The sequence below is a fragment of the Vigna umbellata genome, chromosome 5 (genome assembly GCF_029865625.1).
Source record: "Vigna umbellata cultivar VRB3 chromosome 5, Vumbellata_1.0, whole genome shotgun sequence".
Classification (NCBI taxonomy): Eukaryota; Viridiplantae; Streptophyta; class Magnoliopsida; order Fabales; family Fabaceae; genus Vigna; species Vigna umbellata.
Genome location: NC_142169.1, coordinates 9,246,285 through 9,263,519, shown reverse-complemented (window position 1 = coordinate 9,263,519; position 17,235 = coordinate 9,246,285). Strand labels below are relative to the sequence as shown.

General features: G+C 31.4%; 3 protein-coding genes across 3 annotated transcripts; 2 read left to right on the top strand and 1 right to left on the bottom strand.

Annotated features, from left to right (window-relative positions):
- Window positions 1–52: 52 nt before the first annotated feature.
- RLK (receptor lectin kinase) lies at window positions 53–2,336 on the top strand. Its single transcript, XM_047323833.2, has one exon. It carries the CDS (start codon window positions 218–220, stop codon window positions 2,228–2,230), a length of 2,013 nt encoding a protein of 670 aa, XP_047179789.1. The 5' UTR covers window positions 53–217; the 3' UTR covers window positions 2,231–2,336.
- A 6,027-nt stretch (window positions 2,337–8,363) lies between these two features.
- On the top strand, window positions 8,364–9,232 carry OHP (one helix protein). Its single transcript, XM_047323834.2, has 3 exons — window positions 8,364–8,561; window positions 8,678–8,800; window positions 8,932–9,232. Exons 1-3 carry the CDS (start codon window positions 8,403–8,405, stop codon window positions 8,998–9,000), a joined length of 351 nt encoding a protein of 116 aa, XP_047179790.1. The 5' UTR covers window positions 8,364–8,402; the 3' UTR covers window positions 9,001–9,232.
- A 1,979-nt stretch (window positions 9,233–11,211) lies between these two features.
- On the bottom strand, window positions 11,212–15,983 carry NDP1 (Tetratricopeptide repeat (TPR)-like superfamily protein). Its single transcript, XM_047323831.2, has 12 exons — window positions 15,675–15,983; window positions 15,451–15,583; window positions 15,265–15,338; window positions 14,908–14,954; window positions 14,664–14,826; window positions 14,553–14,597; window positions 14,278–14,479; window positions 14,107–14,171; window positions 13,911–14,011; window positions 13,331–13,391; window positions 13,180–13,227; window positions 11,212–11,592 (listed from the first exon to the last, which is right to left on the bottom strand). The coding sequence occupies exons 1-12, from the start codon at window positions 15,880–15,882 to the stop codon at window positions 11,429–11,431; spliced, it is 1,311 nt and encodes a 436-aa protein (XP_047179787.1). The 5' UTR covers window positions 15,883–15,983; the 3' UTR covers window positions 11,212–11,428.
- Window positions 15,984–17,235: the final 1,252 nt, after the last annotated feature.

Sequence of the window (17,235 nt, the reverse complement as noted above, 5' to 3'; positions counted from 1 at the left end):
GCAATCTCAAATCTTGAATTTCTCGTTTAACACCTAGAGACGCAACTGTGAGGGAGGTTCGTTTTCTTCGCAGTGAAAGTGCCAGGATCTTTCCTCGTGGACCACAATTGAAAGTTCAAATGTGTGGTACACGTTTTGGGCGGTTGAGAAAACATAGAAACAAACGAGAAATTTAGCCTTTGCCAGAAGGAAACGAATTTCTGAAACATAGAAGACCATGTTTTTCAAGGTTGTAACAGTGGTGTTTGTGCTGGCAACAACAGTGGCTGGTGAAGATTCCGTGAGTTTCTCCTATAATGGGTTCCGGTCATCACCTCATTTGTATCTTGACGGCGGTGCTGAGTTGACCTCCGGTGGCATGCTTAAACTCACCAACTACACCAGGCAACAAAAGGGTCATGCTTTCTTCCCAAGTCCAATAGACTTCAAGAACACCTCAAATGGAAGTGCATCTTCTTTCTCCACCTCCTTTGTGTTTGCCATAAGTTCTGAGTATCCGAATTTGAGTGGTCATGGGATTGTTTTTGTGGTCTCTCCAACAAAAGGGCTTCCAAATTCTCTGCCAAGCCAGTACCTTGGCCTGTTTGATAACATCAATAATGGCAACACCAGCAACCATGTTTTTGGGGTGGAGCTTGATACCATTCAGAACACTGAATTTGGTGATATCAATGACAACCATGTTGGAATTGATGTCAACGAATTGAAGTCGGTTAAGTCAGCCCCTGCAGGATATTACAGTGTCGGGGAGGTTAAGAATTTGAGTCTGATCAGTGGCTACCCAATGCAGTTATGGGTGGAATATGATGGCCTAAAGAAGCAGATTGATGTTACTTTAGCTCCAATAAACATCGGCAAACCAGAAAGGCCTTTGTTATCTTTAAGCAAAGATCTTTCTCCAATTCTTAACAATGGCATGTACGTTGGATTCTCATCCTCAACTGGGTCAATTCGAAGTTATCATTATATTTTGGGTTGGAGCTTCAAGGTGAATGGCCAGGCTCAACAACTTGCCATCTCTGAACTCCCCACACTACCTAGACGAGGCAGTAAAAAACAGTCTAAGGTTCTTATTATTGTTTTGCCAATCATCATATCACTCAGTTTGGTCATCGTGGGGGTGACTGTTGCAGTTGTTCATGTCATGAAAAGGAAGAAGTTCACGGAGCTGCTTGAAGATTGGGAGCAAGACTATGGTCCTCATAGGTTCAAGTACAAAGATCTTAGCCTGGCAACAAAGGGGTTCAGGGAGAAGGAGCTATTGGGAAGCGGTGGATTTGGCAGAGTGTACAAAGGTGTGATGCCAATTTCAAAACTTGAGGTTGCAGTGAAGAAGGTGTCTCATGAATCAAGACAAGGGATGAGAGAATTTGTGGCAGAAATTGTTAGCATTGGGCGTCTAAGGCACAGGAATTTGGTTCCCCTTCTGGGGTACTGCAGGCGCAAAGGAGAGTTGCTATTGGTCTATGACTACATGCCAAATGGAAGCCTTGACAAGTATCTCTATAACAAACCAAGAGTGACCCTAAATTGGAGCCAGAGATTTAGAATCACCAAAGGGGTTGCTTCAGGTCTGCTTTATCTACACGAGGAATGGGAGCAAGTTGTGGTCCACAGAGACATTAAGGCTAGTAATGTGCTACTTGATGCCCAATTGAATGGTAGATTAGGGGACTTTGGTCTTTCAAGATTGTATGAGCATGGAAGTGACCCTCACACTACTCACGTGGTTGGAACACTTGGGTACCTAGCACCAGAGCACACTAGAACAGGTAAGGCCACTACAAACTCTGATGTGTTTGCTTTTGGTGCATTTATGCTAGAGGTTGTTTGCGGAAGAAGGCCAATAGAGCAAGTGGGGTGTTCTGGGAGTGAAATTCTGGTTGATTGGGTGTATAATTGTTGGAAAAGAGGTGAGATTCTTGAGGCAAGGGATCCAAATTTGGGCACAAATTATAAGGCAGAGGAGGTGGAGTTGGTGCTGAAACTAGCTTTGTTGTGCTCGCATTCAGATCCTTCAGCTAGACCAAGCATGCGCCAAGTTGTTCAGTACTTGGAGAAGGATGTGCCTCTGCCAGACTTGTCTTTGCTTAGCTTATCTTCCACCGGCTTAAGATTTGGTCTGCATGAAGACTTTCAGGATTGTCCAATGTCTTATCCTTCGTCCATGGATAGGCCAATCTCTCGCACTTCTTCAGTTGCTGAATCACTTCTCTCTGGTGGACGTTGATTTTAGAAAAAAAGACACATGAAATCTTTGTTCTATTTCATTGTATTTCATTTCATCGAATTCTTAATATTTGTTATTTGATTTTGTATCATATTCTTATGTGAAATCAGTTTTCTAAAATAGAGAAGAACATCTTTATCTTTGGTAACATGAAAAAAAAAAAAAAAAAAGAAGAACTAGACTATTCAATATGACAAAAGATTCTGTGAGAGTCTGTCGTATATTTTAAAGTACGAACATAAACAATGACAACATAGCTTTTTTTCTCATGCCCCCACTAGATTATCACTTCTGTATATTTGTTTAACTGAATTATGAATATCTTCATGCTCATTCTTTCAAAACAACTTTGCTTTCATATTGAGAACCATGGTTTAGCAAAAAATCACATAGAAAGTGGTGGCATCAAAAGTTGAAGAAGTTCCATAAAATTTTTTGGATAATGATATTTTGACAACATTTTTTAACAACATTTTAACATCATTTACATGTCATTCTGTTATTGATCTACATTGATGTTTATAATTATTATTATTGATTATGGAGTAATTTTAGACTAATCACATAATGACACATGAATAATGTTAAAATATCAAAAAAAATGTTGCCAAAATATTATTATCTATAAAATTTATGTTGCTCACAATATATCAAAGACTAATTAATATTCAATTATTGTCATTTACTACAACGGCTTTGTCTAAATTAATAACTAATTTAAATATTCATCGTAAATATAACACTCCAACTTAAATAAAGGATTTTTACTATATTCAATTTAAAATTTTGAAATGAGTTTATAAATCTTTTTTATTATATATTTTTTCAGCTTTCTGATTTTTAATATCTAAATTTTCAAAACTATTTGATTTAAGGTTAACTAAGTCAAGATGGTGATCACTTTAATAATTTTGACTTTCAGATAATAAATTACTTTATTTTACGTTTCTTAATGCATGAAAAAAAAAAAAAGATGATAGATATGATGGACTTTTTTTTTTTCTTTTTAACATTGCCTTAACACTAACAATAGAAATGTAACACATCAGTGTCATCTTGCATTTGGTATGACATCTTGCATTAACTACCAAAATTTTAACGATTTATTATTATTGATTCTAAATTAGTCTCTAATTTTAAATTTAAACACTAATTTCTTAGTAATTAATGTTAGAGTTAGAGACCAATTTAGATTTTAATTCATACATTAATTATAATTTTTTATTCATAATAAAGATTGTTTTAAATATTAATAATTTTTTATTTATAAAATGGTAACTAAGTTAATCAATATAGAGACTAATAAGGTTTTATCTCTAAAATTGGTTGATAGTTAATGATTTTCTTATAATTATATATATATATATATATATATATATAGTTTATTTTATAACGGTTAAATATGTTTTTAGTCCCTAAACTATTGGCCGTTCCTGGTTTTCGTCCCTGTTTCAAAGGAAGGTACAATTTGGTCCTCATTCTTTTCAAAACGTTTGTTTTAGTCCTCGAAAACTAAACACTGTTTAAAAATTTGGTCCTCATTTAGCAACAAATGAGGACTAAAACCAAAATTCCGAGGACTAAAACGAACGTTTCGAAAAGAGTGAGGACCAAATTGTACCTTACTTTAAAAGAGGGACGAAAACCAGAAACGGCCAATAGTTTAGGGACTAAAAACATATTTAACCCATTTTATAATAATAAAAGTATAAGTGATATAAAATACAATAGGAAAGTTAAATTGTGATTTTAAATATTTTTGCAAGAGTGAGAAGGTATCATTTATAATTTATTATTGACTAAAAGAATAATCAAACTTACTCCGTGATTAAATTATAGAAAATACAACACATTTTACTTTCTTGAGATTTTGTTTTTACAGATTGAAAACACATACTTGGAGTTAGATTAAATAACAAAAAAATTTGTAAGGAGAGAAGAAGGAACACTTTAAGATGTGTCCAAATTATTGATTTTTTGAAGAGCTAAAGGCACATTTTTTTCTAATAATTATTTAAGAGTAAGTTATTTTGTTCTAAGTTTGTGTTTTTTTCATTAATTTTAGTTTTGTTATTTGTGGTTGAAAATTGTGTTTCTTATTTAAAAAATTAAATTTCCCTTGATTTAATGATTAAATATGTATTGGATTTAACGACATTTTGATTTAATTCGTATAATTATCTTAATTGATTAATTAAATTGGTTTATTTTTTAAACTTCGGTTGAATCTTTCGATAAATGTTCTATTTAGATTGTTTGGTTCTTTAAATTTATGAATTAATCTATTTTTACTTTCTTAATTTTTACTTTTGATTTTTGGTTTGTTTTCTTCAATTTAATTTTTTTTTCAATCCTCAAAGCCCCAAATTAACTTGTTTCATTTGAGAATTGACTTAGGTTATATTCTATATTTCAAAATTTAGAGAATTTTTTTTATTTTCAACTATAACATCAAAAATAAAAATGACATCATTATCGGGGAAGTGATTCATCGTCCATGGCAGAATTGGTGTTTGTTGTTAGGGGAGTAATTGGGTTATTCTATGTTGTGGGTTACAGACTCTAGTTGTTATTTTCATATGTACTTGAACTAAGATTGATTAATGATATATCAAAAGAGGTATGGTGGTGATGTTCTGATGAGCAACAATGTTCTTTGTAAGACCATTAGCATTAAATATTATTTGAATGACTGATGGAATGATCAAGACATTATCCAATGTGTGTTACATTTTTTTGACTGAACCAAATTTTAATAGGTTTATTGAATGTTAGATATTTTTACATTTAGTGTTAAAGGTCGAGTGGTGTGAATCTTGGAAAATAAGTTTGTGGTAGGTTAAGAGACAAGGTAACTTGTACAACCTGTAAAAGTCCATTGAGATATTCAACTTGATTTGTTCAAGAAGTCTTTATGACATCTTTATCTAGGCCATATGAATGCGAGGAAGATGAAAATGTTATGGCATCTTCATCTAGGCCATATTACTTAGTAACTATAAGATAAATTACATATATGTCAAGTAGCAAAGGCATTAATTTTCAAGATAATGCAGCATTAAACTACATTTATTTTGACTATTATGGTCCTTTGAGAGTTCCATTATTGGAAGGTGCATAATATTTCTCTTTGTAACTAATAATTACTTGAGGATGACTTGGGTTTTGCAATGAAGCATAAGTTTAAAGTGTTCGGTCACTTCAAGCATTGAAAACACTCATGTTTAAGGAAAATGGTAGGAAGTTGAAGTGGTTAAGGATAGGCAATAGATTGAATTATGCTTTGAATAATTTAAAAATTAGGTAGAGATGAAGACATTGAAATAATGAAGCAATGGAAAGGAGTAATTAGATATTGTTAGAGAGACAATGTGAATGTTGTATAATTCTATGTTGGAAGGAAGATTCAAGGTTGAGACAGCTAACACAACTTGCTTCTTGGTCAATCGTTGTCATTAATTTACAAAATCATTTTATGTATGGTTTAACAAGCTAACTGATTACTTAACTTTGAAGGTATTTGGGATTGTGACAATGCACGATGAGTTTGAATCTCTTTTGAAGAATAATACTTAGGTTTTAGTGGAGCTACCAAAAGGAAAAAGATTTGTTGAATTAAAATGAATCTTTAAGAAAAAAGTTTTAAAGTGACCAATGTTGAAACTTTACTATTTAGTGCATCCAACACTCTTTTCATTAAGTATAATAAGCCTTGCCTAATAATTAAGGATTATAATTAGAATGAAGGTGTCCATTATTATGAGATTTTTTCTTTGGTGCTCAGACACACACATTCATCAAATTTCTTCTTGCTCTAGTGGCAATACTAGACTTGAAATTAAAGCAACTTGATGTGAAAATTGTTACTCCATAATTATGTTCAAAAGGATCTTTTTTTTCTCAAATAAAATGTTTCAAGGAACTCGAGAAGGAGGACAAGGTTTGTAAATTGCAAATCCTATTGTGTAGGTTGTAGCAATTTTTAAGATTGTGATAAAGAGATTTAATGATTTAATCATCTTATCAGTATAATAAAAAGTCTTAATTAAGTATGTGTTTATCATAGGAATAAAAAATGACAGTTCTTAGGTTTATCTACTAATGTATCTAAGTGATATGCTAATAGCGTCCAAGAACATGTTTTAGATTCAAAAGTTGAAATTGTTGTTAAGTGAAAAATATGAAGTGAAAAAGATTAAAGCTTCTAAAAAGATTTTAGATATGGTGATTAGATGAAAATATGACTCCTTTCACATTGTTTATTTGTTTATGTGTATTTAATACTACTCAATTTGAAATATAGAAGAAATACATATTTTATGATCCTTATGCTACTAAAGTGCGAATGCTTGATATATGCAATGTATGTAATAAACCTAACATTGCTCAAATAGTCAATGTGATGAGTAAATACATGGACAATCTTGAAAAGGAACATTGAAAAGTTGTGAAATTTATCTTTAGGTACCTTACTGGTATTTTTGATCTATTACTTATCTACAAGGGTGGAATATCGTCTAATTGTACAGATTATTCAGATTCTAATTGTTAATTTTTTAGATGCAAATCGATAAATGATTAAATATGTTTTTACTTGACAACTCGTTAGTTAAGATTATTATGTAACATGTACTTTTTTTTTCTTTTTTTTAACCTAGTGTAATAAAGTATATTATTTTGATTGAAACTGTGAATGGTAAGATTTGATTAAAGAACTTATTGTGAGAGTTTTTCATAAAATATATTTATATTTTTTTTATGGTAATCTTAATCTTAATGTAATTTTGTAGGTTCAAGAACAAGTTGATGTGAATAAATAAAATATTGAAATTCAAAATATTGATATGAAAAAAAAATGTAAATATATTTGTAAGATTATTTTTAAAAAATACGGATTATGATTAATGTTAATTATTACTATAACACTAATATGAAAGAAAATTAAAATTAAAGTAGAGATTTGTGAGACAAATTCACATAATCTTCTTCCTCTATTGAACTATAAATGAAAGGTTCTGTTATTAATAGAAATTTGTATGTATATGAATACATTCAAATTTCAAATTCGTTTAAAATGTCGAAAGCATATTCTATTTTAGTGTCTAAATTAGGTTTAATTTTAATTTTAGTCTTTAAATTCTATCAAATCCATAATTTAGCTCATATATTATTTTTGACAATTTTAATCTCCAAAACTTTAATTCCATTTAATTTAGGTCTCTGAATATTTTAATGTAATTTTAGTTCTTTCATTTTTAATTACACATAATTTTTTTTCAGTTGTAAGTTCAATTATCATTTACTTTTTGTTACTTTGGACATGAGATAATGAAATTGGAGGAAATACACATAATACTATAATTTGATGGTAAACTAATATGTTTTTTAAATTACAAATGGAACAAAGTAATAATTAATTAATGATTAAGGGATCTAAATTGCGCAAAATGAATTTCATGACCAAAATTATCGGCAATTCAAATTGTGAGGAGAAATTTGAAACAAAAACTACAAGATCTTTGTTTTAAATATAAGGATTATAATTACAATTATTAGGATTGAAAAATTATTAGTCAGAATTGGATGTTTACGGAGTCAAATTTGTCATTGTGAACAATGTTGTTAAATGTCAGAAAATAACTAGTTCTAGAAATCGAGTTCCCATTTATGAACCCTGTTGTCCAACATGAAAAATCCACTTTGAATTACATTATTCCAAAGTCAAATTCCAAAAAAAATATTCCAATTTTCTTTCAAAAATTAAAAAAAATAGAAAAAAATAACGACAATTAAACTCTTCATAAACTAAATTATAACCATTTTTCTCCCCTGCTAATGATGTTACTATTCGAATATCTTAAATGAAATTCTCCCCCATAAATAAAAAAATAAGTCTATTACAGAAAATGATATTAACAATATTCATTTACAGAGTTTCTTAAAAATCGATTTATTAGCGAAAGACACTGCTTAGACAAAATTTCAGTGTTTATAATTTTTTAAATAACCAGATATATAGCATTACCGACCACACTTATAGTTACACGTAGACAATTGTTCAGTCTCACTTGTTCCAATTTCAACCACACAAAAAACAAGAGCAAATAAGAAATGAAAAAAGAACTAGATAAGCCACAGGAACAAGCACCGGTTGTGCTTGTCAACCATAGCCATGGCAACTTCATCCTCCACTTTGCTGCCATCACTCATACCTGCAACAACCCCATCAATCAACTCTCCAAAAAATCATCTTTTTTTGCTTCAAAATCGTTCTTTGAATCGATCTAAAAGGGTTTCCCTCGTTGTACACGCAGTCAAGCCCCCTGCTGGTGTAAAGCTTCTTCTTTTGCTTCTTCTGTCATTCCCATTTCTTGTTGCAGTTTTTGTTTGTTGTTGATGTTGTTGGGGATTATGAAGCAATTGGGCATGTTTGTTTGCTTCTTTCAGGTGGAATTTCCAAAAGTTGAGCCGCAGTTTAAGCCTCCGTTTCTTGGGTTCACTAGGACTGCAGAAATATGGAACTCTAGAGCTTGCATGATTGGAATCATTGGAGTTTTTGTTGTAGAGTTTGTGAGTACTGATTTCATTTGTTCAATCATCTATTAACATGTTAAAATAATCCTTATTTTTATTTTTATTTTCTTACCATTGTTTGAGCATAAACATTGGCTATGAGTTTGGTTGATTGTGTGGTTTTGCAGATAATAAACAAGGGAATACTTCAGGTGATTGGGGTTGATGTTGGCAAAGGTCTTAACCTTCCTCTCTGAACAATTTTTTGGTCTGTGCGAGTAAATGCTGTCGCGTATAAAGTCATGTTTAACTTTATTTTACTGGTTTCATGAACAAATTTTCAAATTGCCATGTCATTTGAAAATCTTCGTAATCTTGTATCTGTGTACACAATCTTCCTTAATCTAAAATCTGTGTAGAGGTGAACTTCTGATGTTCTTGAGTATGTTTGAGTAATGCCATGAATGCTGTTTTTCTTGGTTTGGTAAACTGAACTCAAACTGCGTGGCAAGCTTAAACTAAGTTATTCACTCGTTAAATTTTGAGACATTGTGTTGGTAATAAATGTTTTGTTTAATCATGAATTGATTCTGAGGTAAATCTGCTAAGGTCTTTTTAAATTAAAAAATAGTAAAGTTATTTTGATGTTATTTCAATCAAAGTTAACCTAACATACTCTCTTATGGAGGTCGATCTAATGACATTTTGATGGAAGTTGATCTAATGATATTTTTATACCAAGCCAATAAAATCTTAATTAAGATGGTAGTTATAATGCTCTAAGTTATTATGAGGTAATGATGATGTTAAAATCCAAGCTAAAGAAACGTTTTAAAGATATTGTCTTCAACCAAAAGATGATGAATATTGAATTTTTATTTTTTAAAATTCAAAAGAAAGTATGTAATCCATATTCAATTAATTGGGTTTGTTTTAAAATCAATTAATGAGTTTGTATTTGAAACTCATCTATTAAAATGAAATTAAAGTAATTTGGCTCCAAATTATTATAGATTAAATTTTATTTAACTTTTGTGCATACTATATTTTGAATTTGAAAAAAGTAATTTTTTATGCGTACCGCATTGTAACTCCAAAGAAATAATTAATTATTAGATTAGATTTGCAAGTGATTACAGAAGCAAAGCACGACCTACGAATAAAAGAAGTTGCAATAACTATTTAAACGAGCTTTTTCCTAAAACTTTTAGGAAAACAAAATAAACTTATAAATTTAAAATTAAGGTTTAATGTCTCAATAGGTCCCTATTTTTGTTCAGAATTTGAAATAAGTTCCTTTATTTTTTGGCGTCTCAATTGGGTCCTTATTTTTGTTAATTTGATGCAAATAAATCTTTTCCGTCAATTTCATCAAACGGCGTTAATGAATTAGTGACGTGGCCTGAGGACAGTATTGACACGTGTAAGGCCACGTCACACATTCATTAACGCCGTTTGATGAAATTGACGGAAAAGATTTATTTGCATCAAATTAACAAAAATAAGGACCCAATTGAGACGCCAAAAAATAAAGGGACTTATTTCAAATTCTGAACAAAAATAGGGACCTATTGAGACATTAAACATAAAATTAACTTATGAGTAAGTTAAAATAAAATTTAAAGAAATTATACAGGATATTTTCTATAAAGTAGTTTCTCCTAAAAATCTTTTAAAAAAATTGTGTAAATATATCCATAGTGAAATATAATTATTTGACAAAAATCACGAGTTTATGTACGAGTAAGATAGTATTCTCTTTAAATTTTAACTCTGTAAGGCAAGAGCCTTGTATTATTGATCAATGATCAATATCATTGACGTGGCATTATCATATCATGAAAACATATTTGTTATGATAATACAAATATTTAAAAATTAATATAAAATATAAAAACATTTTAAAGATTAAAATAAATACAAATGAATATTTTATTTAAGGATTTAAACAAAAATATTTAATTTGTCAGATAAACATGTTAAAGAAAAAATTATTGAAAACTCAAAATAAAACCAAGTGATAAATAACGTAAAACATGTCTAAACATTCTTTTATATCCAATTTGTATAAACAAAAAACGCCCTGCTATTCAATGTATTTGGAATGATAATGAGACTGTAAAAATTATTATATTACACTTTTTTATTACTGACATTATATTACACTCTTTTATTACTGACATTATATTACACTATGATTTTTCACTACATTAAAAAGTAGTTTCAAGGTTGTCATGGGTCTTTGAACTTAACCCTGCATTTTTTTTCATAGTAGATCACTACTCTTTTTATATCTGTTGAAAATAATTATAAATATAAATTTACGAAACAACATTTTGATTTTTCACCACGTAAGTGTAACTTCCAAACACCCACTAAATCAATAGTAAGAATATCAATAAGAACATTAGTAATTATTGAAATTGATAACCACGTATCAAATTTCAGAAGTAGCAAGGAAATCCACATTAACCTGCATAATTCAGACTTCTGACAGCTTTACTTCACTGTTGTAGATTAACAAGAGTCTTAACTAGCTTTGCTTTCAAAGCACAAAGCTTTTCATAAGATCATTTCATAAAATATTACATAAAAATTAGCTTTTTATCATCAATTTAAAAACATAAAATCGATAACGATTATAAAGTGTAGCAGCAAAAGGGTACCTACCTGAAGAAGGACAATTTAAATAATCCTACTAATTCTAGTATCTATGACCTTCGTGTCTGTGTCGAGAGCATCGGCAAGTGACATCTTAGGGTGTTTCCACATAGACTCGGCCAAGTTCTTCATCTTCTCCCCTTCATCCTTTCTATTTTCTTGGACACTAAGTACTTCTGCATATGCACCTATAACATTAAGCAACATTTAGACAAGTCAGAATAATCTACAGTCATGCACATACAGAGCCTTAAAATGGAATATTAAGGCATAATGTTATTCAGTGGGGGACTAGTCATTCCTTTGGCTTGTGTTTACTGTTTCTTAAGGTTAACTAACACTCTGAAGAGTGCATTAATGAAGATGAAGAAAAAGACCAAAAATACAATATTTCAAGAAGGATAACAAGGAGCATAACAAAAGAAGATATTCTTGCTCATACATGATTTTTTAGTTTCTTTATTTTTCATTTCTTGAACTCATAATATATAGGATTTATCATTTCCTTTTATTTGTAAAAGAGGCGTAAATACGAACTTTTCAGCCTACGTTATAGTCGGGGACCTATTAAGCCTAATAAAGCTAGAGGGTGACACTATAAGACAAGGAAACAAGGAGAAATTTGAAGTCATCCATCTCCATTCTAAGCACAACCAGGTTTAATCTCTGTCTTCCCGGTGAAACCCACTCTTTTAATTTCCAACATTGTTCTTAGTTTTTTCTCAGCCACTGTGTTTCTTTGCCACTATTGTGCTACCACCACCCAATCTGTCTCCCCTGCTGCACTATTGTTGTCACAGTCATCATTGCAGCCCTTTGGACTGACAACCACCACTGCCACTTCTCGCCACACGTGGCAGCATGTCCAACATCCTCTTTGGCAACAATCACCTTCATCGGACTCTGCTTTCACTCTTTCTCAAGATCAAAGTTTTTCATGTTCTTGACCTTACATGGACTTCCTAATGATTATTCACATATTCGTGATCAAATTTTGGGTTCTCCAGTTGTATCTACCTTTATTTCCACTTATTCCACCCTATTGTGTGTTTCGGGTAAGTCAACCATTGAAATACCTTCACCAGTCACCTATGTTGGCTCTTCGGTATTGGTATTCAGCATTGGCAATCATGACAAGATTTCACTACCAACACAACAAGTGGTTGAAGGACAAGTTACACTATGAGCTCTACTTTAACTATTGTTAGATATATTAGATTATTAGATATCTTATATAGATATCTTTTTTTTATATAGTTACTTTATTATTATATTTTTTTTGTATTTTTGGTTTAGTCGATATTTCTTTTATTATAAATAAAGTACTCTATGTATATTTTCTATACAAGAGAGATTAATCTCATACATAGTTTTTCACTTATATGATATCAAATCCAGGACCTATGGGTTATGTGTGTGCTACAGATGCAGTGCAACATTATCTGCCAAAATTAAATGTTAACATTTCTATGTAAGATAATTTTAAACAGTAAAATTAAATTAATTTCAGTAAAATCAAAGGATCACTACGCCTTGTACATGCACACTGGAATAAACAATTTATCGCTATAACATTTTCTTTAGATATTTGGCTATCTCAAGGGCTTTTGCAGGCTCAATGTAAATGTTAGCTTGTACATTCTTCAAAGAATTTTTCTACAATATAAGACTGGTTCATTTTAAAATAACAATCTTTTGAAATACTCCAACACACTTTAATCAGGTTTTGACATCCTAGATTATAGTACTGTACTGAATTAAAGACTCTGACATACCTCTTGCAAGTGCAGCTATATCACTTCTATCTACAAATGGTGCACCACCTACACAAAAAAAGTTTGGTTTCAATATGCCTTCACTATGTGTAGGCAGATATTTTATAGACACTACATGGATGTCCGGAATCAAACGGCACAACAATATTACCTTCAGTCTTGGTTTCCTCTGATGGAACCTTCAAAATATCTATCACTTTTCGGTAAAGGCCCTGTCAATGATTCTCTCCAATTATAATTATTGTTTGAATTAAATAATATTTGTTGGTGATCAATTAGGTATACAAAGGGAGTGAAGGGGTCCTAAATAATTTAAGCAGATAATGTGCTATAAGTAGAAGACTACATTAGTCAGGTAAGTTTTAAATATGCATATAAATTTGTATCCCCAATGCTCATTCATACAGAATTTTCAAATTCTTTTATGAAAACAGTGGCACTGGCCTGACACTCGACCAAAGTAGGCCAATCAATTTGTTAAATACACAGTTCACATTTCTGCACAATCAAATAATAATATTAATTGCATATAGCAGCAGAAATAGATTTCACTTCATAGCACAATGCTTTAAATGAGAACACAACCAGATATAAAACATCCCGGGGCATCCCATTAGTCATCAATCATTGTTATTTTTATTTTTGGGAAGCAGAAAAACAAACGAGCCTTTGCTATAAGTTAAAATTGATTAAATTTGTTGCTGACAATTTATATATTGGAGAGTTATAACCTCTTGAATCAACAGCGCACTTGAATGTTCCTGAATTGCTTTACGCCTATACATAAGAGCTAGGCTTGTTAATACGGCCGCCACCGAGGGATGCTTAGGGTCTCAACAAATAGACAGCCACCATACATTAGTCAATATACCATTATTAAGTTCAATGATAAATGCTGAGGTAAGACAAAAAGAATGGAGAAGTCACCTCCATGGGCTTCCTCTGCCTCAGTCAATGCCTTTCCCAACTCATGCTCAGCCCAGTAGAAGTCACTGAGACAACAGTTATTAGTGGTATATAAACACCCCAAGAATAACATAAAAAGGAAGGTAGCAGCACGGCTAAGGAAAAGCCAACAGAAATTATTATTAAGCCTACCCCATAAGTGCCTCAATCTGTCCATAAGCACACATGGACCCTACAAGTAATTGATTCGCACTCATGTTGCCAGCCGCTAAGTATGGATTGCCAGCCCTTCTTATTTGAACAGCACCAAGTACAACACTTCGGTAAACTTCTTTTGCCAGTGAATAGTTCTTTTTTTTATGTAGGAATTCTGCATATGTTAGACCAGCAGTACCTACAAAACCAAAAATCAATTTGGTGTCGAAAAATGTCAGCTACAGTACCTTGTGAACAGGAGAAGGAGATACCATCCCAATACTTTTGATCAATAGGTTCGTCGAAGAATTCTTCAGCTGCATCAAGCACATATAAGCACCATCACAACTAACAGCAATGGACAAAAACAACTTTAGCACAACCTGAGTCAACATTGCCTTTGACAAGTTCAATCAGCCCTTTCAGTGCTTTAGCACGTATAAAGTGAGCCACAAAATCTCTTCTTTGAATCTCAAAGTCTTTTGCTTGCCGTTGATTCTCAACAACCTTCATGCACTTGTCAGCCACCGCTGCTGCCAAATCATCCTACATAGAAAAAAGTGAGTAAACAAGAATAATGCTGCAAAATGAAGCCAAATATTTTACAATTGTTTTGCAAGTACCAACCTGCCCCATCTCTAAATAAAGCCCAGCCTGAGCTTCAAGAGCACCAACTACAACAAAAATCCAACATATGACTCAAAGTCATTGGCAAAAGTGATGTTAATATAGTAAGTGTTAGTGGCGTACTCTCTAATACTCCCTTTCTAACACATTCCTTGTTGTTGGTCAAAATTTGTTGAAAACTAAAAAATCATTGGCGGGGTTAATTAAATAAGGAGTGCATCCCACACAATTTTGTGATTCTCACAAATTTCAGTCAATACTATAGAAAGAGTGTAATGTCACTTCTCTAATAATACTAGTAAGAAAATAAACAATAACAGTAACCAACAAAACGGGTGGAAAAGAAAAAGAAGTTACCTCTAACTCCCAAATAAGAATTGGTTAATTCTTGAACATCCTCGAGCTTTTCTATTGCTTCAGTGTACTCTCCTCTAAATTCAACAAAAAAGATATCTCTAATGAGTTCAAACAATCACCCACAAAATTGTCCAACATAACAACTAACACACCAATCAACACAACTAAGCAATCACAAAGGATTACCTTTCGTACAAAATCGTGGACCTAGCAAGCATAGCCATTCCCTTCGAATTCTCGTGCTTTGAATCCCTGCCCTCAGTTAACTCACAGCTAAGGCAGTGCTTCAACACACACAAACCCATCCGAAACGACCCAACTAAAGAAACACACCCGAAAGAAGACGTTAACTTCGGCCGAAACACACAAATGGGTCGCCAAAAAACACGGCTTTTGATCAAATAACTCACGTGATCTTTCCTTCCTCCATTGGTTCACGGCGTAGTTGATCATCTTAATGGCATCGGGGACGACCATGTGGGACTCTAATTCCAAGCCAACGGTAAACGGTCGGAACGATGAAGTGGGAAGAGGAGAGAGGTTAGTGGGGAATGGGTTTGCTTTGAGAGCAGAGGAAGAAGAAGTTCTTGATGATAACTTCGCTGCTATGCGAAACATGGTTGAGTTTGGTAGCAAAAGGTTGGAGAAATGTGAGGTTTCCGAATACACTGTGTGAATGAGGAGAAGGAAAGAAGTAGCTTGAAGGGTTTAGCGCTTTTAGGTTTGGAGCATGATATTTTATTGAATAACGATAGGTGACATTTTTTAAATTTAAATGACTATAAGAGAATAAATTTTTATATGTTTTTAAATAAAAACTAAAAGGTTAAAAAAATATAAAATGAATGTAAAAAATTTATACATATATTAAAATATTATTTTTTATTTGATTTGTGTTTTTAAGTATACTTTATGTCTGTGTGTGTATATATATATATATATATATATATATAATAACTAAATTATAAAAAACAAGTATGACATATTAACTCGTTTTTTATGAATAAAAATTAGATGGATCAGAAGATGAAGTTGGCTCACTTTTTTAATCTTATCACTATTATTCTTATTTTATATTATATATAATATTTTCATTATAATATCAAAATTTATTGGTTTAACTATTTAAGTCTTCTAATTTATTCTGTTGATTATCATATTTTAAAAGTGTAGGTCTTTGTATTTTACGTTCAACTTCACTAATTTAGTAAGGATAAGAAAATATATCTGTTCTCCAATGAAAAATATTATATGTTGAATAGTTATGTTTGTTTTCTCCCAAAATTGTAAGATATATATGATTTTCTTGTTGTCTCTTTGATAATTTACAACTTTAAGAAAACACAACTATCAATTTACGAGATCGAATTAGAATTTTGGAGGATAGTTAGAATTTTGGAGGTGTCTCATTTTTTTTTAGCTTTTAATATGTTTCATTTTTTTTAGCTTTTAATATAAATATGTATACATGATAGAACACTCTAAATACTATGATATTTATATATATTTTTGTTGATAAAGGAAGATTTAAAGCCAAGAAAATAGGATCCTTAACTACTTTCACAACTTCAAGTGTTATTCTCATTCTTTACATCAGAACAATCACCTCTCCAACGACGAATAAAAAGCTTGAGCAATAAGTGGAGGTTGAAAAATTATAAATAGGATGTATGTGTTTTATATAAAAAGAAAATCAACTAACTAAAATATATAGTTATTGCTTTCTTCCCTTGTACACATTAAGTAGATGTGGTAACTATGAGCTCAACAAATATCAAAATAGCTGAAGACTTGGAAAACTACTCTTCTAACTCTCGTCATTTTTATTAGCATATAAGTTATCATATATTAATATTTTCTGATTGAATGTATTATTCTTTTTCAATTGGCCATGTTAACTCCAATTTTGATATCGGGATTTAGTATGTTCTTAAATGTATTTATGTTATAAATTTATCATTCTCAACTTCC

Bases quoted from the DNA above. Each gene is read 5' to 3' on its own strand.
- RLK (XM_047323833.2), top strand. From the start codon at position 218: ATGTTTTTCAAGGTTGTAACAGTGGTGTTTGTGCTGGCAACAACAGTG.
- OHP (XM_047323834.2), top strand. From the start codon at position 8,403: ATGGCAACTTCATCCTCCACTTTGCTGCCATCACTCATACCTGCAACA. The intron at 8,562-8,677 runs GTAAAGCTTCTT...TGCTTCTTTCAG, and splicing joins CAGTCAAGCCCCCTGCTGGT to GTGGAATTTCCAAAAGTTGA. The intron at 8,801-8,931 runs GTGAGTACTGAT...GTGGTTTTGCAG, and splicing joins GAGTTTTTGTTGTAGAGTTT to ATAATAAACAAGGGAATACT.
- NDP1 (XM_047323831.2), bottom strand. From the start codon at position 15,882: ATGTTTCGCATAGCAGCGAAGTTATCATCAAGAACTTCTTCTTCCTCT. The intron at 14,172-14,277 runs GTAGGCTTAATA...CTGTTGTCTCAG, and splicing joins CAGATTGAGGCACTTATGGG to TGACTTCTACTGGGCTGAGC. The intron at 13,228-13,330 runs GTAATATTGTTG...TTTTTTGTGTAG, and splicing joins AGAGGAAACCAAGACTGAAG to GTGGTGCACCATTTGTAGAT.